The sequence below is a fragment of the Tinamus guttatus genome, unplaced genomic scaffold, assembly GCF_059628265.1.
Source record: "Tinamus guttatus ecotype Peru unplaced genomic scaffold, ASM5962826v1 Tinamus_guttatus_pri_ptg000060l, whole genome shotgun sequence".
NCBI lineage: Eukaryota > Metazoa > Chordata > Aves > Tinamiformes > Tinamidae > Tinamus > Tinamus guttatus.
Window position 1 is genome coordinate 11287293 of NW_028288594.1, and position 21155 is coordinate 11308447.

At 46.3% G+C, this 21155-nt stretch overlaps 2 protein-coding genes across 2 annotated transcripts in view; both read left to right on the forward strand.

Annotated features, from left to right (window-relative positions):
* LOC104580026 (glycerol-3-phosphate dehydrogenase 1-like protein) overlaps nt 1–21155 on the forward strand; it is a 320964-nt gene that overhangs the window by 160708 nt on the left and 139101 nt on the right. The window lies entirely within an intron of this gene.
* On the forward strand, nt 4854–19761 carry SCTR (secretin receptor). Its single transcript, XM_010227539.2, has 13 exons — nt 4854–4898; nt 6947–7073; nt 9732–9842; nt 13897–14000; nt 14352–14449; nt 14996–15128; nt 15474–15627; nt 15720–15780; nt 16344–16413; nt 18340–18431; nt 18530–18668; nt 18840–18881; nt 19585–19761. Exons 1-13 carry the CDS (start codon nt 4854–4856, stop codon nt 19759–19761), a joined length of 1353 nt encoding a protein of 450 aa, XP_010225841.2.

Consider the following 21155-nt stretch of genomic DNA (forward strand, 5'->3'; position numbering starts at 1 on the left):
TTACAAAGCACACTTAAACCCACGTAGGGCTAGACACATTATAGACTCTGCCAGATTCTTGCCATAAGGCACCTTTTTGCCCTGGCAGCACTGGCACAAAAGCTACGAGCTGCCTGGACAACTAAGTGAGGTTGCACATCACATCACATCACAGATGGCAATACTTTAAGATCCAGCAAGTTCCAAAGTTGAATCTTTGGTTTGAAAACTCAAGAAATGCTTGCACTGTGCTATTCCACTCTCATACAGGCTTGCATGACCTCAAAGGACCCCAATCCGAAGTGACACTGATCAATAATGGTTTAAGGGAGGAAGGCCACAGCATCATGGGGATGCCGGCATAGTTACGTGGATCAATTCTGAGGACTGATGTAATCCACCACCCATCACATTTTGTGGTCTTATATTTCATATTTGTCTGTTTTTCTAGTCTGCTTTAGATCTTTCAACCAACAGTCATCTGATTTTTCAAGCTTGTAAAAAGCTGTTTTGATTTATGGTCCTGTGTAATAAACAAGCAAGCATCTTAAAATCCGGTGCTCCCAGTACTGTGGCCTTAATAATTTTTCCCACTTTAAGGCTTTATGTATAATTTTTTTCCACACGCAATAGAAAAATCCGCAGGAGGAATTTCACTATTGTCCACAACAGTAACTTTATCCTGAGGTAGCAACAGAGCCCAACCAAGCCTAGACAACAGCATGCCAAAATAATTACAAACACTAGGTCCTACATTCTTTCCACTCATGCTATTCGACTGTGCTTAACTTTAATTTATAAAACTGCCACCCTCCTTCGCTTGGTCACCTCTCCCCATTAGGAAAGCGAGCTTTGAAAAGCCAGAGACAAGAGTTATATTAGCAAAACATGACTTCCAGGGTAGGAAATCGTATCAGTAGTTTACAGCGATGCGGGGTAGAAGCGCCCGCCGGCCTCCACCCGCCAGCGCCGCCACCTCCCGTCCCCACCGCCCCGCCGCGCGCCCCGGCGCCGCCGCTCACCTCAGCGCCGGGCGGCGCCGCGCGCGGGCCGCGGCCGTTGGCGCCGGTTGCTACGCAACGGGCAACGGCTTCGGGCTGTACCACTCCTCCCACGGGGGGGGGGGGGGGGAGGGGCTATGCACTTTTCTTTGGGGCCTTTTTCTCTTTTTTTTGCCTTGAAACAGCTCTGAAAGTTTTATTACAGAGTAAATAAAATATTATTTCTTTTTTTTCCCCCTACTGCCTATATATTCTCACTTTTTGGTATCAAAATCTCTTGAAACATAAACTTTTTCTCAGGTTACTGCTCTTACCACTTATAGACATTCATTATTATTATTATTATTATCATCACCATCATTATTATTATTCTCATTATTATTATTATTATTTCATTTACCTGTATATTTGTAGGGAATAGAAGAAAGGCGGTGGAAAATCCAGAGAGAAAGCGAAGAAATTTGAGCTTGTTTTCTGCAGTATAGAAAATAAAACTGAGATTACGGTGGTGCCTCAGCTGCTTCTGCTGTGAGCACGTTGTGTTCAGGAGTGTGTGTTGGGCTCTGCTGCCTTTTTGCCTAAGGTTTTAAGTACACTTCACATAAAAAGCCAGAAATATTTCCAGATTTTTCTTTTTCTTTTTCCTTTCCTTTCCTTTCCTTTCCTTTCCTTTCCTTTCCTTTCCTTTCCTTTCCTTTCCTTTCCTTTCCTTTCCTTTCCTTTCCTTTCCTTTCCTTTCCTTTCCTTTCCTTTCCTTTCCTTTCCCTTTCCTTTCCTTCCCTTCCCCTTCCCCTTCCCCTTCCCCTTCCCCTTCCCCTTCCCCTTCCCCTTCCCCTTCCCCTTCCCCTTCCCCTTCCCCTTCCCCTTCCCCTTCCCCTTCCCCTTCCCCTTCCCTTCCCTTCCCTTCCCTTCCCTTCCCTTCCCTTCCCTTCCCTTTCCTTTCCTTTCCCTTCCCTTCCTTTCCTTTCTCTTTCCTTTCTCTTTCCTTTCTCTTTCTTTCTTTTTTAATGTATTCTAAGAATAAAATGTTTGGCTTTCAGTACTCTTACACAGAGGTAAAGAGTGTTTCTACACAGCCAGTTTTGACTCCGAAAATAGAATTGAGCTTATTTTCCATGTCCTGTATAGATTGTGTCCTGAAGTTGCATAGATCCAAAGATAAGCAGGTCCTATGTTCACATCTCCAAGAAAAAGGCTGCAGGAACATATTAGTGAATGGGAACAAACTAGTGCAAACAGTAAGTTAACATAGTTCTCCTTCCACAGAAACCCAGTTCATGCATGTCCCTGTCTGTTTGCACAGCCGTCACTGAGCACAAGCCAGAATCCCTCTCTGTTTCCATGCCAGAGGAGCTGGATATGATGCGCCTCTGGAAAAACACTCTGTAAGGTTTCCATAAGGCAGCAAATCAGTGAAAAAGGTGAAAAGCGGGGATTACCTGTCAGCAGATATGCAGATTTCCTTGACATTATTAATATAAATCAAGATGGAGGAGGATTTAAATAGCTTATTCTCACTTCCACTTTATATCCATATTCCAAATATCAGATGAAAAATGCATGGCTAGGTTGTAAAACAAGCAGTAGAAGGATAATAAGCAATTTACTTATTCAGTGAAGGCTGGAAAAAAATGGACAATTAGACTGAACCACTAATGGAATTTTTAAGTATTAACAAATAAATATTTAACATCAAAGTTGGTGCTTGATAAGTAAATAATCTTAAAACCAGACTAATATAACTCAAAGTAATTTCTTTTATTTGCTCCTAAAGTTACAGCTGAGTCCTCCAGTGAACAAATTCCAACGTTGCATTTCTGTTTCAGATTAGAAAATTGACAGAAATTCCAGATGTGACACATAAAATGGATATACCGAGTAGGAATTAGGGCAGGTGCACATAACAAAGTGCAATGCTACCACGCTTAACTAAGCAAACTCCATGGTCTGTGAATTCTTTTTATAATTCTCTTTAGTCTGCTGCTGCTGCTGCTGCCTTTCCTAACCCACTGCATCTGTCATCGTTAGCAACATCTGGCACGTTGTGATCCAAACTATGGTTTTAAGAAGAGAAAATTCTCTGCGTCTCATTTTGCATCCAGCATCTTTCAAAGTTTCAGACTACGCAGGAATGTAGTGAAAGGTCACTAAATATTAGGCTTTTCATTTCCGCTGTTGGTGTTTACACCCAACATCCGCTCTCCAAAGCTCCTGGGCAACCTATTTGAGAAGATGCCCCACATTAGGAAGTGCATTAAGAGCAAAGTTCCCTAGAGCCCACAAATGGGAGCAGGAATGGTGGCTTTCTGGGGGAGTTATTACAGTATAAATGGAATAATAAAATATTCTGTGAGCCAAGGAAAAGAGAGAATGACTTAGCACCCCAGTGCAACGATGAAACGTTGCCAGTGTGGTTTCTTCAGACTCCTGTAATCACATCGCTTGGCTGCCTCTCAGACCACCTTTTAACAGTTGCTTTGACCAATGTCAGCCAAACTCTGGTAAAGCAGAAATCTTGAAGGAATGGAAGGTGCTACAAGTCATGTGTGGAAGGGGTGAGGAAGACAGATACCTTGGTCTTTCTGAGGGAAACTCGCTGTGTGAGCTTGCTCGTGTTGTGCTCGGCTTGGCCTTGTGCCCAACGGCTGCTCTGGGGACACCGGGAGAAATGAGGGCACCGTCTAAGGGAAAGGCTGTTGCACCTCAGTGACCCCAGGGGACACAGAGCTGGAGGTCCTGGGCTGGGAGCGGGCATGCGGGAGAGGACAACACTCTAGGAAATCAGGATTGCGTTTTACACCGCTTGCTGGATGACCTGCTGAATCCAGCGAGTGATTTTCCATGCACAAATAACAAACCAGACAGATGCTCTGCCCCTGTGGTCACTTGCTTTCCTGAGGGCCCACCCTGAGCAAACCCTGAGTCTGGAGGGAGCTCATCTCAGCACAGTTTGCCCGAGTCTGGTCTGAGGATAAATCGGAGAAGATGGTAAAAGGTGCTTCAAGGCATTTTACCCTACCTGGGGGTGGCAGCACTCTGAGGATGGGCACTAGCACCTGAGCAGACCTCAGTTCTCCTCTGAGGCTGCATTCAGTACTGCTGTGTGGTCCTGACACTGCAACTAGACTTGGCAACCAGGGGATGGAGACAGCTGGGATCCCCCATCCCTGTATGAGAGCCCTGCTCTAATTGCAAAACTCAGGGTAATGCAGAGGGCTGAGCTGTCAGGGCTCAAAGCTGTCATGGGGAAGCCCCAGGGCTCCCATCTCCGTCCTGCCACAAACTGCCGTGATGGCCCCTTGCAACTAGAGCAGACTGCACGGTGCACGAGAGGCTGGAGCCCAGGGAGCAACTCCAGGCTCCTCTGGCGGATGGGAAGAGCGGCTCCTCTCTTTGCCTCTTCTCCCATGTCTTCCCCTGGCCCTGGTGTGACCAGGGCGGCAGGTGACGGTGGCCACTTCGCGCATGGGGACGCAGGGGATGGCTGCATGTGCACAGCTGCTGGCATTCTCACCGGAGCCCTGCGCCATCCCTTCCCCATAGGAGCAACGATAACAGTGTCGGAGAGCAGGGAGCAGCCAGCAGCGGGAACATGCTCCACAGAGGGGCTGCTCTTCCCGGGACAGGCGGCTCCCGCAGAGGGGGAGGAGAGCACGGGGGTGGACGGCGGGGGGCGGGAAGGGGGGGGTCCTGTCGCTGCTGATGCTCCTTGGCGCTCTGCAGCTGCAGAGAAACGTTGGCTCAGGTCAAAGCTTGTGAGGAAGGAGCGCCGGGAGGGACGGAGGAGCGCACGGAGGGCTCCGCCGCAGAGCGTGCGCGCAGCCCGCCACCCTCCGCGGCGCGAGGGATGAAGGAGCCGCGCTGTGGGGGACCATGTGGATCATCTGGGTGATCATCTTCTGGATCCCAGCCCTCCAGGTAGGTGATATCCCTGGCTGCATGCAATGACATGTTGCCTCAATAAGCGCACCTCTGTTTCCTGAAGCGGTGGTGTCTTTCCAAAAGTCTATGTGTAAGGGGGAAGTCTCTTATTTTATTTGTGCTTCTGCTGCTTCCTGCACAGCTTGGCAGGTGCGAGATGCTTGGTGCCTAAGTTTCCCCATCTATCTAAAGAGAGCAGCATCACTAACGCACCTTTATGGGACCTGATGCTGTGTGGAGATGTACAGAAGCAAAGTGTCCCTCAAGGGGAAATGGCCCACGCCGCTAATGCCTCCCTTGGGCTGTGGTCACAAAGCACTAGTCAGTTTGCTTAGTTGTTGAAAAGCATATTTAAATTAATACTATCCAGAAATACACCCAACCTGAATGTGAGAAATCAGGAGAGGGTCAAACTTTACATCAGTGTAAAGAGTCACTGGTCCATTGCAACTAATAGAAAAATTATTATTTTTTTGTCCTAGCAGGAATTTGGCCCCATTTCAGAAAAACTGAGCTCTGCCTAGGCATTTTAATTGCACCATGAGTGCATTTTGCAAAATTTTTTTTTCCCTTCATCTTTCACAATCAAAACGTACACTGGCTTTCCTGTCGTTTTGCTTTCTTCTCCTTGTCTTGTCCCGGGGCAGTACGCGGAACATCAGAGATCACAGCAAGCAAGAAAGACACTGCAGTTAAATAGAAGAGACTAGATAGATGAGGCATGATAAACTGCTCAAAAGATCAAACTTTGCTTAGAAATATAAACCCTAACATACTTGTAGCTGCAGATCTTAATCACTGACAGCCGCTCTGCTAAAATTTCATTCATCCTTTTCTAGGCGCTATCATAGAAAAGTTAACAGTCTAAAAATCCTCATTGCAAACTTCTTAGTGACTACTGTCGCCTAAACCTAATCTGAAAGTGATCAGCAAGTTCAGAAGTTTCATTAGAGTGGGCATTAATATGACTCTGTAAGGTTAACTTCTCCTAAAGCAAACATAAACTAAAAAATTTGATCTGACAGTTTTCAGATAATACACTCTAATTACTTGCTTTTAGTCTTTTATGTGTGTGTACGTATATATATTCATATATATTCCTTGACGGGAGTTTATAAAGATTTTTTTGTTGCTAATGAGGAAGAAATTATCTAATTTGTTGTAATGGAAACCTGGTGGTATCCAGTCCTCGTGATGTCATAAATTATGGAAACCAGCAAAATAGTGAGAATATTTCTCCCTGTATATTGCTTGTAACTTGAAATTTCCCAGGCCCTTGAGGAATGTGTCATCAGTAAATTCACAGCAATACTTAACCGCTGGAACCTTGCCCTACAAATCATTTTGCAGAGATATTTAATGCATGCCGTCTTAATGGTCATTAGCTATTTTGTATATTTATTTTGGTCCAGTTGCACATAAAATAAACTGCATATTTAATTGTGCGTCAGGATTAGCATTTCTCCTCTGCTTGTGAGAAAGGAGGATGGAGAAAGACATGAAGGTGAGCAAATATATGTAGGGTGAACCCTACCATTGGTTTTCTTGCAAAAATCTTAAGAGAGCTTCTGCTTTTGCACTGGCTCCTGCAGCTTCCTGATCCTTTGCAGTAAGTCAGATTTGGGTGATCTGCAACCAGAGGAGATATTTGGGCCATTTTGCATGTAACCTTGGAAAATGACCTGGTGGTTTTATGGTTTAAAAGTGCCAGAGGTGAATGAATTGTTGGTTATTGCCCTAGGAGAGAACGGCAGGGCCCTGGATGCTTTTGCAGTTTTGCATCTTGCTCATGTGCTGTATTTAACAAGCCAACTGACCTGTTTCTCTCAATATAACACCAGCAAATGGGAGAAGGCAGTAACTCAGTCTGTGCTTGCCTAGTAGTACTGCAAAATTGGGATTTCAATACAGAAAAGTGAGTGTATTCCAAATAAATTTTGCACACACAAGATTACATGGAGAATGTGAGCCTAAGAAAGGCAAATCCTGTGGAGGTGGCCTAAGTCGTAAGAGGAGAAGTGATTCCACTGCTTTTAAAATTGCAGATCAGAGCCGTCCCACCTGTCTGCGACCTCCTGAGCGTCCTGAAAAAGGAGGAAGAAAATTGTGCTGAGATTCTCTACCTAGAGGCAAAGAACAGGACGCCTGAAAGCGATCTGCTCGCGGGTTCAGGTAAAGGGCGAATGGACGCGCAAGGTAAAAACTGGTTTTAGGTGAAGCGGGTGGCTGCAAAATCTGATACCCCTCGTTCTTTGCCATGAGAGGCACGCAGCGTGCATGCACCTCTCATCTAGGAGCAGGAAATCATATAAGATCTGTTATAAGGCTCCAAAAGCAGGATCTAGATCTTACTGTGACATCAAATCATAGTTGTCTTTTAACTATGCACCTTCTAATGCAGCTGCTTGACTTCTTACCACTGGACAGCATATGAGAGCAACAGCAGTTTAGCAAATCTTGTGGACTGCAGAGGATTCGCAATTCCTGTCACCTTTGACAAAAATGCTGGCAAGTGAGCCCATTAAGTGAAAATTTACTCAACAATTTGCCTACTCAAAATTTGCCTTCTAAATGAAATCAATGAATACCAACAGCCAACATGTAAATTACAAGGCCAAAAGATCCTTGTTGCTTCCTTCTTGCCTTAACTCACTTTCTTGTAATAGAGGTCTCTCATTTCTGAGATTGATGATCCTATAAAGGATCTTTGCTTTGGGGAGGTTTTGTCATGCTGACTCCTCAGCATGTGGAGAGCTTCCCTTTTGCAGCTGAGCAAATGTGTTCGCTTACAAGGGCTCCTAGAGAAATAGCTGGGAGCAAATCATGAAGCTTGTCTGCAGGCAGTGGCAGGGCCGGCATCGCATGGAACTCGCGATGGGAGCGACCTGCAGCTTTGCTCGCTGCCATAGTCTTCCTCTTCAGGAGAGAGTGGGGAAACACAGGGGTGTTTCACTACCTGGCCCAAGGGCAAGATTCAGAGTGAAGATTTATTGCAGATTTCTTAGTGTGCCTGATGATTTTCTCTATCTGTGTTTTATCGCTGTGGGCCTTGCAGACTGGATGGGTTGCCACTGCAAGTTGCCAGATATTGCAGAATATGGATCTGCCTCCTTGCATATGAGCAGTCTAATTATAGGAATAAATCAGTCCTGGTGCCCTTCACCGAGGAGGACAGCGGTTTTGGGCAGTCATGCAGTTTCACAACCCGGCCATTTTCCGGCTCTGATCCCATGACACAGCTGTGAGGCTGAACTCTGCCTTTCCCCTGCGCCACGGCGCTGAAGATACGTCCAAGCTAAGCCTCACTGGTGGGGACAAACACTGGGATTTGCAGGCAGTGCCATTTTATAGATGGTCTCGTTTCATTTCAAATAGCAGCCCCTCGGCAGAGATTTAATCTGGTTTAACTTGGATCCAAATCCTACAAATTCTGCTGAGGCCTTTTGTTACTAGAATGTTTGACAAAGTTTGACCCTACTCTCTTCTGCTAGATCTATGGAAAAGGCATTAGAAGAATAATTATAAGTAAAGGGCTTTCCTTGAGCAGGCATTTCCAGCTAACATCAACTCTCTCTTAGCTGCTCTTTTAGCTCTTTATGTTGGCACCATAATTTTGCCAAGGTTTTCTGTGCATCGAGTCTTATTTGGGGGCTTCATGCCAGGGCTGTTGGCATGAAAGTTTGATAACCTAAACACTAGTGCATGGCTAATTATAAATATCACCCAAGGCGATGTTTTGTTTGTAGTTAAACTATATTGCTTTGAAATAAATGGTTACCAAGTCAGCAAAACACAGGCACAGGGAGGGCGCCAGTGTTGACCCACATTGGCTGTGAAGAGCTCCTCATTTCCAGGCCCTCTTACCATTGTACAGGAAGGAATCGATATATTTTTGGAAATATAAATATTTTAGTGAGGCTGATGGAGCCTGGTCTTGCGAAGCACAATGCACGTGAAGAGGGTGCTCAGCACTTCCTCCCCTGGCTTTGAATGAGGGCCCAGGACATTCAACACATGCCAAGACCTGGTAGGGTTAAGGGTGGTCCTGGGTAGACCCTTTGCCTTCCTTTATAGTCTTCCCTTGATAGTCACAGAGACTGGAAGAGCCAGCAAAGTTTTGCTCTCCTGAAGCAAAAAAGTCATTGATACCCGTGGCCAAGCAATTGAGCGGTCCATTGGTCTTATTCACTCTAGCACAGTCTTAACATAATGAAGGAGATGATGAAGTGGAAGAGGATTTATGGTGGTATAAGGGTGACATAAATACCGTACCTCTCTGCCCTTTCTCCAGTATCATTCTGAAGCTGTTTAAACTCTTGCTCAAGTTGTGTCTTTTTGTATTTATACAAGGATTATGTAAGAAAAACACCAGGCTGGCTCCAAGCGGAAGCTTTAGAAAGGAGGAAGTGAGGTAAAACAGCCCCATCTGGTTTCCTCCAGTTTTACAGGGCCACTGAACACTCACCAGAGGAGAGACTGGTGGCCAGGGGCCCAGTCGAAGGTCCATGACAGCCCAGGCTCCTCTTTGTCTGGCTAATGGACACCAGCAGAGTCAAGGATCAGAATGGCCAAGTCCTTGAAACTGCCTGGTCTGGTTTGAAGCAAGCAGGACCTCTTCTCTTCCACTCAGGCCCTAGCTTATCTCAACAGATCCTCTTCTCTCACCTTCAGGTCTCAACGTTGCTCAGTGACACCTCTTCTCTTTCATCCAGGGCTCAAAAGGACCTCTTCTCTCCCGCCCAGTTTGCATTTCAGAGTAGCAAGCATTGTTGTTCAATATCTCCGTGGTCCTTGGATGATGTAGCGTGGTGTTTTCTTGTTGCCCTCTAGGCAGATGTGCTGGAATGTGGGATAACATGAGCTGCTGGCCTTCATCTGTGGTGGGACAGACTGTCAATGCTCAGTGCCCCAAATTCTTCCAGATGCTGACAGGGAAAAAAGGTAACACTAAAAATACACTTTTCTTGCCTGTTGTTTTTGTCAGATGTGTTATTTACAAAGATACTTCTGTCAGATCTGAACTCCAAGGATGAAATTTTGTTCCTCCTGCTTTAAAACAAACAAACAAACAAAACCCACAAAAAAACACATTTTTTTTCTGAAGCTGATAGCAACTCTGCAGCTCCTTTCACAACACTAAATACAGGAGGACCTGGAATTAAATTTGCTAGGTGTTTTAAAGGTTTGTTTTTCTTAGCCAATCTGAGAAAAGTGTGGGAAGTAAATGTTGTCCTAAAAAGCAACTTTTAAACACAGTTTCTTAGGGTAAAGAGATTATTTGGTTTTCAGTCAGACTCTGTGTTTCAGTATTTTTGCCTGTCTTTCCCCTTCTAATGATTCTTAGAGTCATTAGACTGAGGTTGATTTCAGAGAAGCTTGACAAGGGGTCAAAGTCCACACAGTCTTAAGCCTTACAAAAAACAGACAAAACTGGTGGCCAGGTAGGGGGCAAAGATCCTTCTGTGCCTTCATCAAGAGAAAATCTGCAGCGGAGGTTCGTCCTTTAGCCGTCCTTTTCATCCAAAGGAAAGGTGCAATTCTGTGGGACATCAGGTTCATGAGCCCCATGGCTCACTGAACTACTCACTCAGAAAGAGATGAGCTAGGGCAACATTTGTTATCCCTTCTGTGGGACTTCCAAGCTGGAAATGAAGTGAAATTTATTCCTGAGGTACTACAGTAATCTCAAGATATTAAGTAGGAGTTTCTGCCTACTTTCTTTCAAATTCTGTTTTTAACAATGTCTGAGAAATGTGCTTGCCTTTCCCTTTAGTGAGATAATGATTCAGGACAGAAGAGAGTTCTCCATTCATTGGGTATAGAACATAGACTGAGGAGGCCAGCACTTACCGAAAAGCAGCCAATGTCTTTTGCAGGAGAGAGGAAGAGATTAGCTTGTCTAATAAAGAACGGATAAGGAAGAGGAGAAGTATTTAGGGCTCTTTAAAATCAGACATGGAACATTTTGTTTAAAAGCTGTGTTGTGCTATTGTATGTCTGCACGAACACTAGCTGCCTGATGAATAATAGAATCTGCTGGGAAGGTAGAGGGTAAGACACAGCTGGCTGAGAAAAGCGTGTGCCTGGTGCGCGCTCGCAATCCCGGGCATCGCGGCATCGATTATATGTGAGCTGGGCTGCTGCAGCCGCTAGAGGGATCTGCTCGCTGCCTCTGGCCATCGCGAGCCGCCCGCGTCCTTGGGAAGGACCGGGGAGGAAAACAGGAATTTGTTCATCCAAAGGTCATAATTAGAAATCCCGCGTGCTCTGCATTATCTGAGACATAGAGAGTCTAACAGCTTTAAACTTTAGCTGCCCTCCTTATCGAGGTGCTGAGTCGCTTCCAATAAGCCATGACCAAAGTGACAACGTTCAAATGAGCAAGCCAAGACATGGTCCACCGGCATTTACATTGTATTCTGGTCTCCGCATCTGGCATTTTGCGTCCAAGTCAACAATAGTTTCTTCTCATTCTCACGGTCACATTCTTTGCTGATTTTACACTGTGGCTGGCTTGTGAGTCATGCGTTGAATTTCTGCTACAGTTGCTTCCCTGTTTTAAGTCATTTGACAGAAAGAAAAACAACAGTTTGTTTACTTAAAAGAAAAGCGAAAGTTTTCTTTCCTTGCGGCGTACAAAGGACACAGGCAGCCACAAATGCCGAAGACCCATATATTAAGGAATGCAGATAGGGTCTGTGCCCAAAGCCCAACCTCTGCTTCCCCGGTTCTTGTAATTTAGGCTGAAATCTGTGTGACCATGTGGAGCCCAGGCTGCCTGGCCCCTTCCCACATAATACCCTAGAGAAACAAAATAAGCGGGAACCAAAACACTCCTGAAGTTCAGACCCTGATCTGTCTCAGGCAAGAAGGAAAGTTGTGAAGGTTGTGGGGAGGAGGAGGCCACCTCAGGTGGCCCCGGTCGCATTGCCATCACACGTCCCCCATACCTGGGCAGCTCTGCAGGCCACTAGGGTACCCACCAACATGAGGCACTCATCGCCGGATGGGCTGTAGGCCTCGAGGCTGCTCCAAGCAGAGCACACGGCAGGTTTCCCCAGCACGTACGTTTGCTGTAGCACGCATGTTGGCACACTGTTTCCATGGTGTCTAGCACTGTTGAAAGCATGTGGAACACCGTGCCACCTCCCACGCTCTGCCTGCACTGACACAACTTCACTCCTTCTCCCTCATCTCCTCTGGTCCTCTTTGACACCCTTAGACAAGTATCAGTTACAGGCACATTTAAAAGCCCTGCACTCTGTGTTTGCCTTCAGCTGAGGCTGAAGCAGAGGATTTGCCACCACTCCTTGCTGCATGCCAGGCAGGCTGCAGAAGGGGAAACGGTGGGTCAGCTTTGACTCTTTCTGGTGTTCTTGCTGTGCTACAGCAGGGTATAGAAAACACAGCTTGAGAAAACAAGCCTGGCCCTTCCAGGGATGCTGAGCTGGAACAAGATGTTCCTAAAAGCGTCAGAAAAATAGTCTGACACTGTCACACCCAGAGCTTGTCCTCCTTGGAGATCACGGCATGTTTGTTGTGCCTTGTCTTTTTTCAGAGGTGAGTCCAAATCAAGTGCAGACATGCTGACAGGTCACCAGAACTACCCCGGAGGTAGCAGGATTCCTGACCTCATCCTGATAGTCCCAGCAGGGCTCCAAAGAGCATAAACCAGTGCTGAGTGTGGTCCTGCATGCACATCTCCCTTGGGTCCCTCAGCACGGTGGGGATTATTTGCAGAAATGGGATGCTCCAGAGTCCCTGCATTTGCATCTGAACGTGCAGGCAAAGACAGCCTTTTCTTTGTGGTGCTTTCTGCCAAGGCTTTAGCTTAGGGCTGCTGCCTCCTGACCCCCTCCATGTCCTCACTGGTATTGCCATCACTGCAGCCGAGACAGGATTTCACTCCCTGTTTTCGAAGGGTGACTCCTACCTGTCATGTGTGTGATTGGGACAATAGGCGGGGGGGTTATTTCTTGGCAAAAGTTTCTCTTCACCTATAACCTATCAGCCTGCTAGGATCATTTTCTCCCAGTCAGACTGTAAGTTGTCTCTCACTATCAACATCTAACGTCAATGTGAGCCTGTTCAAGCCTGCCATATTTACTCTTGAGCAACTTGGCGGAGATGGATCTCACTCAGCTTAAGGAGTCTAAAAGTCAGGTATTTAAGAGTGAGCTGAGGCAGTCTGGTACCATACGGAGAGAAGGGAGTCGGACAGACTTCCCTCTGCAGATCTCTGTCTTGAAACGAGATGAATTCTGCAAATGCCCTTTCTTGTCACTGACCAGAAAGTCAATGAAGAGGGAACCACTTTAACCAAGAATTTACCTCACCTAGGTGAGGTGAACCACATTCTAGCCTATAATTTGCAAATAAGCAAGGAAATCACCAGTAGCAAATGCTGTCCAGATCTGGCTGTGGAGACTAGACTTTAGTTTTTCATTTAAATTGTACCCAAATAAATGTGCTTACGGCCAAAACCAAAGAAGTGATAATAAATCACTTGGCGATGGCAGAGTGCCTGCAGCACTCTGGTGTCCTGCACTGACCAGTTAATGATTACTGTTATCTTCAGACTATGGCGAACCACAGTGAAGATAGCTGAGCAGGCAGGGCATTCAAGAAAGCGTGAGGTTTGCCTAGAGTAGGAAAAAATCTGTGATTCACAGAGTCACGTGTTTGCTGATCCTGGAGTTCTGCCCAAGAAACACCAGATGTACTGAACAGTGTTATTTATGTTGCAATTAATAAAAACACATCCATCACAGTCATCCCTGAGCTGGCAAAGGCAAACAACAATATGACCCCCACAAGCACACTGGACAAATATCAACATCATTAACTGGACTGTGTTTCACTTCCAGCTATGGGGCATACATCGCCTGAAGGGAAATATTCCCTTTGCTCCTGCAACATCCCTCTGCAGAGGAGAAAAACGATGCAACTGGAAATGACTACATCTGGTTTTGTCCTTTTTTGTTGCCACATACAGGTTTTGTCTATCGAAACTGTACCAGCGAGGGTTGGTCAGCCCCATATCCGAGACCTGATATCGCCTGTGGTTACAACGTAGATGACACTGTGAACGAGGCAAGAGTGAGTCTGAGCGCCTGTGAGGGTAGATCCCTGCTCCAGGGCTGGGAGGGAAAAGAGTTTTCAGGCTGTTGGAGTAACTGAATAAAGTCATGATGGGAGGAGGACAACCAGGCAGGGCTGTGGGTATCCTCCAGCTTCCTCAAATGCTCCAGCTTCCTCCAATGCTCCTCCAAATCCTCCTCTAAATGCTTCTTCCAAATGGTCAGAATGGGTTGCTCCAGGGCAAAAGCAAAGCACCTGTTTTTACAAGATAATCCATTTATAAAATAGTAAGGAGCACCCTTCCCGTGGTATGGGGTGATCTTTGCTAGATAGTCAAAGATAAAGACGTGAACATGTGTTCCTCTGCAGCGTTCCTATTTCGTGATTCTGAAGATGATGTACACGGCTGGATACTGCACCTCCCTCGTGACGCTGTTCATAGCCTTAGTGATCCTGGCCTCTTTCAGGTGAGCAAGGCTGCTTATTCAGTGAAATGATTTTCCCTTACAGTTAATATCATGGAGGATCCTCCAACCAGAGGAACCCCAAATACTTTGCAAATTAGTTTTGAGGCTGGAAGTCCTCCAGACCCAGATAGTATGGGGGATTTAATGCAGGAAACTTTACAGGAATAAGCATACTGTGCAAACAAAGAAATTCACCCAGGTCTGGATATCTAGCAGCTGCTTGGCTTCATGATGCTTCGGAATTGCAGGGGGAGGAGCTAGACCAAGCATGGCAGTGTGAAGTCCCAAATTTTCTGGCCACATTATGTTTTTTTTTTTTTTTTTAGTACTTGATTGGAGCAGATGTGACTTTAGCTTTTTAGGGTCCTCTCTAGGCCATCCCTCTTTGGACATGAATTAATCTTCCTCTTGTAAGCAAGAAAGCAGAACCATCTTGATGTGTCAATTCAACATGAGCAAGCACTGAAACCTCATGTTTACAGCAACAAGCTGTCCGTGTTTTTCTAGGAATCCAACTTCATAGACTCTCTCTCTTTCTTGGCACAGGAGACTTCGCTGTACAAGGAACTACATCCACATGCATCTGTTTGTGTCGTTCATCCTGCGAGCCTCATCAAACTTCATCAAGGATGCCGTGCTGTTTTCCTCCGAAGACACCAATTACTGTGGGGTGTACACGGTCAGCTCTCACCGCCAGCTTCCTCCACACCCTGCTTTTCTGGCAGGATTTGAGATGTGCTTAGCATTCAGGGAAGGAAATCTGCATGCTAGACCTCTGTTTAACATAGCAGTATATGAGAGAGGAAAGGTAGATCCTGTCTCTTCCCTGTCACTGCACCCTTGCCTGGACCAAATTCAGGGTAGTACTGCAGCTATTAGATCAACCCTGATTTCCTGTCACCAACTTAGTCCCCCAGTTGCCAAGATTTATTAACCAGTATCCTATCTGTTAGAAAAAGAGTCCTATCTGTTAGAAAAAGGGATGGAAACAGAAGCACAAGTTAATTCTATTCTGTTTCCTCAGGCTGGATGTAAACTCACGATGGTCTTCTTTCAGTATTGCATCATGGCCAACTACAGCTGGCTTCTTGTGGAGGGGCTGTACCTCCACACTCTCCTGGTCATTTCTTTCTTCTCAGAAAGAAAGTTCCTCTGGTGGTTCATCGCTCTCGGATGGGGTATGATGATCTCCTTTCAGTAAGAATAATTGTTGGATTGTTGCACTTTCGGGATGGATTTGTGGAACAGTAACTAGCTTTTCCAACTGTAGGTACCCCAACTGTGTTTGTGGTGGCATGGGCCATGGCCAGGCAATTTCACGAAAATATTGGGTAAGTTGGTCAGATGAGGGAGGATTGTGCTCTGTGCAACCCCCGCTTGTGGGTTTGGGCTGCTGTGTGGGTTTCCTGCTCTTTATAATTGCTGGTGACCAAGCCAAATGCCATTTAACTGTGGTGCAAGCCTGGGTCCAGCGTGGGCAGATCGTCATGGTGGTGGGGAACATCAGTCCAGATGGCCAATCTGAAGAAGAATCTCAGATCCTTACAGCATTTTCATGGGTGGGAGATGACTTCCAAGTACAAATCCAGCCTATGATCGTGTTTCAACATCTGTATTTGACTTTATGACCAGTGAAACTTGGCTCCTTTCACCCCTCCCTTCCAAACTTTTGAGAACTGCTTGTACTTTAAGGGCAGACTACAATTTTGTCCAGTGCGGGTTGACCGTTTTCTTTCATGGTTTTATTGAAATGTAGTACCAGCTAGGAGGGAACAGGCAATAAATTTTGTAAAAGAAGGAATAGAGTTCTGTCTGAAGTGCAAAACAGATTAAAGTCTTTGAAAAGATGCCAGTGTTTTGATAACTGAATGCACCTTCTCTTCTATTTTTACAGGTGTTGGGACATTAACACTGATGCCAATACCTGGTGGATCATTAGAGGCCCTGTAGTTTTGTCTATTTTTGTAAGTCTTTCTGGGATAAGCACATTCAAACTGTATTTTCAAGAATGGCAAAGGCGGAGATCATATACTCAACATGATTTAGAAGTGTGTTAGAGAAGTGATCTTCGCCCAGGCTGGAGTGACACACAAATTACTGCTTAAGCAACTTTCGCTCAGGAGGGTTTAGTAAGTAAAGCCCTGGGGCTAAGTTCATAAGGAAAGGTAGAGCGTCCTCCCAAGAAGCCAGAGCCTGGAGAAGATCAGGTTTCCACATCCTGTTGATTTCATAGGGTTGGAACTGGCCTGTGAAAGCTTGTTTTGGACTGGTTCAAGGAAGGCTCTGGAGGAGAAACAAATGGCTGCAGGTTTTGGTATTTCAGTACAAAAGCCTTTGTGTCTCCCAGTCACTGCCGCTCTTGGCAAAGCCAAACCCAACTTGCCTTAACACGACTATTGATTTTTGTTTGCAGAACTTAGAGCAGCACAGAGACTTCAAGCTCCATGTGGAGCTCAAGGCACTGCACTACAAGGCAGTAGTGATGTAAAGAATAATTCAGTACAAGCAATACTCTTCACTAAGGGTTTGAGCTTTTGTTGGCCTGACGGTGCTGAAGTTTCTCACTGGTGACAGTTGTTTTACCCAGGTGTGATGCTCTGGGATAGACCTCTCCACAATGATTCTTCTGAAGCCCTGGTACTTGCTAGCTACACTCGAGCAACCTACTGACACCCCTAGTGAGAACATGCAAGAGTTCATTGAGGTTTTCTTGTTGCCAGTAGGAGCCATTATACTTGTAAAACCCAAATTACAGCTGTTCCATGTTCTCTTGGTAACCCAAACACCAGAGGTGTTGGGTTGAAGTTCTGCTCCCATTTGGAGCTGTGCAGACCTTCATCCCCTGAAGCAAGCGGAAGACAACCACACAAGTGATTCTGAATCAATGTTAAGGCATCACAGTATTTATTTCTCTCAATGAAACAACATTATTCTCCAGAAGCCAGACAGTGATATTCCAATTCCAGCTAGACCTGGAAGTTCTGCCAGATGAAAACCACAATCTTAAATCACCTTTCAAGAGCCACCCACTATCCCTTGCTAAATTTCCACAAAATACTGATCACATCTAGCTTAACCGCTCAAGGCAGGAGCAGGCTGCACGGGTCCTGCCTCTCCTGCTGCAGGAGGCTTTTCTCCAGCCATAGCCACCAAGACAAACAAACAGTTAAACCTGCGTATTTGAGATCTTATCTCGCTATTCCTTGCAGCACGTCATCCTTAGCAGTTCAAAGGGCAGAAAATGCACACTGATAAACTCTATTGTGCTCAGGCACTAACCTTCCCCCACTGGCAACTCATCCCCGTGGGAATCCCTCCTCCCTTCTCTCAAGAGTCCTTTGGCAGCAAAGTGCCCTGCGCTACCCGCTCTGGTCATGCCTGAGCTGGTGGGCTAAACCCCGAGAATCCTCAAAGCTGAACCTCCCCAAAACCTGGAATATTTCCTGTCCTTTGTGTCCCCCTCACTTTAGCAAGAAGGACACCCGCAGCCTGACTCCGCAGCAGAAATAGCTATTGCCTCATCTTCTCCCACGGCCAGAAGCAGAGCAGTATTTTCATCTGGTTTCCGCCCTCTAGGAGAGGGGAAGCAGAAAGGGAAGAACTATTTAAACCCTCATCCCTTGCCATTTTTAACTACTTCGCCCTCACCCAGCAACACAGCCTGTTTCAAGAGGGAACAGGCAGTATTTGCAATCTCAGCTGCAGACGGTCCCTGCAGACCAGAGCTAGGACTGACTTTCCCAGTGCATCCGATCTCTTTTCTCCAGTAATTTGTCCCCATAATAAGTCCTGGCAACTAGTGACAAGGACTGTGACACCTGCCAGCCACACATACTGTTACTCTTCCTGTCAGTTCCTGCTCTTTTTTTCCCATTTCTTTTCCCTTTCAGATTAACTTCATTCTTTTTGTCAACATTTTAAGAATTTTGATGAGGAAGCTCAGCTCTCCCGAAGGCAGAAGCGGGGATATCAACCAGTACAAGTATGTTCTCTGCATGGCACTTTTCCTAACACCAACTCCTCTTCCTAATTCTGCCTGTCCCACTGTACAGCCACTTTTCCCTGTGTTCGGATTTGCAGGAGACTCGCCAAGTCCACCCTCCTCCTCATCCCGCTCTTTGGAATTCACTACATCATCTTTGCTTTTTTTCCTGAAGATGCAAGTAGCGGCACAGTGGAAATTCAGCTATTTTTTGAATTAGCTCTTGGATCATTTCAGGTAACGTTTGCCATTGTGCTCTTTTCCTAAAATTATATTTAAAAAGGGAGCCCGAGAGAGCTGCCATGGCAAAACTCAAGCTGCTCCATCCCCTTTGCAATAGCTCCACTTAATTTAAAAAACAGAACTGCAATTCTAAATCTATGATTTTTTGTTGTTTTTGTCTTGCAGGGCTTTGTCGTGGCTGTACTTTACTGTTTTCTGAATGGCGAGGTGAGTTCTGTGGATAGCACCTGCTCTTTTACTGGGCAAGCATGCCTCAGGAATCCCTGGGATTTGTTCCCTGGGAGCAGGAAGTCCCAAAAAGACAGTGTCCTGCACAGTCACACCAAAAATCTGACGTACAGAGCTATGAGCTCTCATCTGCTTTCTCTGATCCTTGGAAGGGAGTTTATCAAAAGCTGTGTTGAGTCCAGTTTGTTGGGATCTATCATGTAAATCTGTGGGACAGGGACCGTTTCCATGCTTGTCGTGTTGTAACTCACTCTTCCAGACTAGAGCTTGTGTTCTGAAACGCTGCTAATACTACAGCTGGGGGGAAACACTTCCCAGGCCTGTGAGACCCTCAGATCTTTTGAAAGAAAAGGTTACTTTGAAACAGAGGTGGGTTTGAAACACTCTGAAAGGCTGAAATAAAAGGTTGAAATAAAAATCCCGGAAAAATCTAACCCAGACATTCGCCAAGGCCAGCTAGTCTCTGTGAGCAGCTTTGACACCGATTAACATTTCTAATAGAAAAACAGGTCAGCTGAAAAGTGTGCAGCAACAGAGCAGGGACGAGAGCCAGGCCCGCTCGTACAAGGGGCTCGGTGCATAAACCCAAACCCAGGCGAGACGACCGGCTCCCCTTTCCCTATCGGGCTGCTCCCGGCGCAGCTCCAGCCCCCGCTGAGCATCTCCTGCCCTTTCTGCCCAGGTCCAGCTGGAGCTGCAGCGCAAATGGAGGCAGTGGCACCTGAGCAAACACTTGCGGCAGCCCCTGAGCACCTCGGCCAGCAACGGCGCCAGCAGCTTGACCCAGGAGCTGCCCAGCGCGAGGGGCAGCCTGCCCGAGCGCCGCGCGGCCGCGCCGCGGGGAGCCAGCGCGCTGTAGCCGCCGCGGGACGCCCAGGAGCCGCGCCGGGCGCCCGGCGCGCGTCCGAGAGCAGAATGTGGCTGGAGAGCAGCTGCTCGGGAAGCGCATCCGTTCATCCATGCAGCGCTGGAGCTGTTTTGCAAAGCAACATGAGCCGAAGCATCCTGCTCCTCTTTGGGTTTCTGGCCGCAGTTGTGTTTCTTTGCACGCCAGTATTTTCAAGCTGCTATTCCTACCTTGAATGTGGCCTTTCGTCCTCCATGTGGCTCTCTCCCAGCTTGTTTCAGGCTAAGCCAGGTGTGTGATTTTGTAGATGTTTTATATTTCTTCTCTCGTTAAATCTACAAGGATATTCAGCTTTGCAAGGTGACGGTTACACTCCAAACTTGAACACAGCCCTTAGGCTTGAAATGCAAAATTAATACGTCCCTAAAATTGACCGAGATGCAAAACCCGGCTGCTGCAGCAGCACACATCGAGGCCGCTCGGCTTGGCTGAGCTCCCTCCTCTCCCACATGTATCCATGTTCTGGGGGCAACGGCAAGCTCCGAGTTTCCTTCCCTTGCCTGCTCTAACAGCAGAGACTTCAGAAATAACAGTTGTCTAATTTGGGTTCGTATCGGCTTTTTGAAACCATAAAAGAGCTATTATAGCAAGTTCCAAAGGTGGCCAAAAAACCTCGGTAAGACGACACTTTCCTATTTTGTCTGTATATCTGAGACTCACCCAGCTGGTCTTTGTAGGGAAGCAGTGGAAACCCTTGGGACATTTAAAGCTGAATTGAACCGGTCACCTGAGAGCATTTTGTGAAAAACACCACCACATCGGCAGGCAAAAATCTCTGCCAAACCTGCAGTCAAACTAACCTGTGAGCTGGTGGAGGATCCGCACTGCCACGGCTCTTTGAGCTTTATGTTTTTAAGGATCAACTTGTTAGGTAAATTCTCCTGGTTTGAGCTGCAAAGAGAGAAACTCAGCCAGCAAAAGCAATCAAATCCAGTATTTAATTTGGTATCTCTATTCCCCTGCTTGAGGCAATGCTTGCCTGGCTTTCTCGAAGACAGACAGCACGAAAGGGGGCATTTATCACACCTCTCCCTCCAGATAACCCATAAAGTGCTGGCAGAACCAAATTACTCAAAGCAAATAGATCCTCCCAACCTCTGAGGGGTTTGCTCAGTCCCTCTGTATTCAGCAAGTCAGATTTTTCCAAAAAGATACGATCATCAGCCTGATTTTCTTTCTGGCCTATGAAAGCTAAAAGAAAACCAACAGGAGCTGGAAAACAACTCGTGTGCTCCCCGTCTGAGAATTAAACATTTATCAGTGAGCCAAAGCAGCTGCTTGTTTCAAACCCGAGTGCCTTCTTCCTGCATTAATGAAGAAATATAGACAAAGAGATCCAATAAGGT

Coding starts and splice junctions, on each gene's coding strand:
- SCTR (XM_010227539.2), top strand. CDS start 4,854: ATGTGGATCATCTGGGTGATCATCTTCTGGATCCCAGCCCTCCAG. Junction 14,001..14,351: donor ACACTGTGAACGAGGCAAGA/GTGAGTCTGAGC, acceptor GTTCCTCTGCAG/CGTTCCTATTTCGTGATTCT. Junction 15,781..16,343: donor CAATTTCACGAAAATATTGG/GTAAGTTGGTCA, acceptor CTATTTTTACAG/GTGTTGGGACATTAACACTG.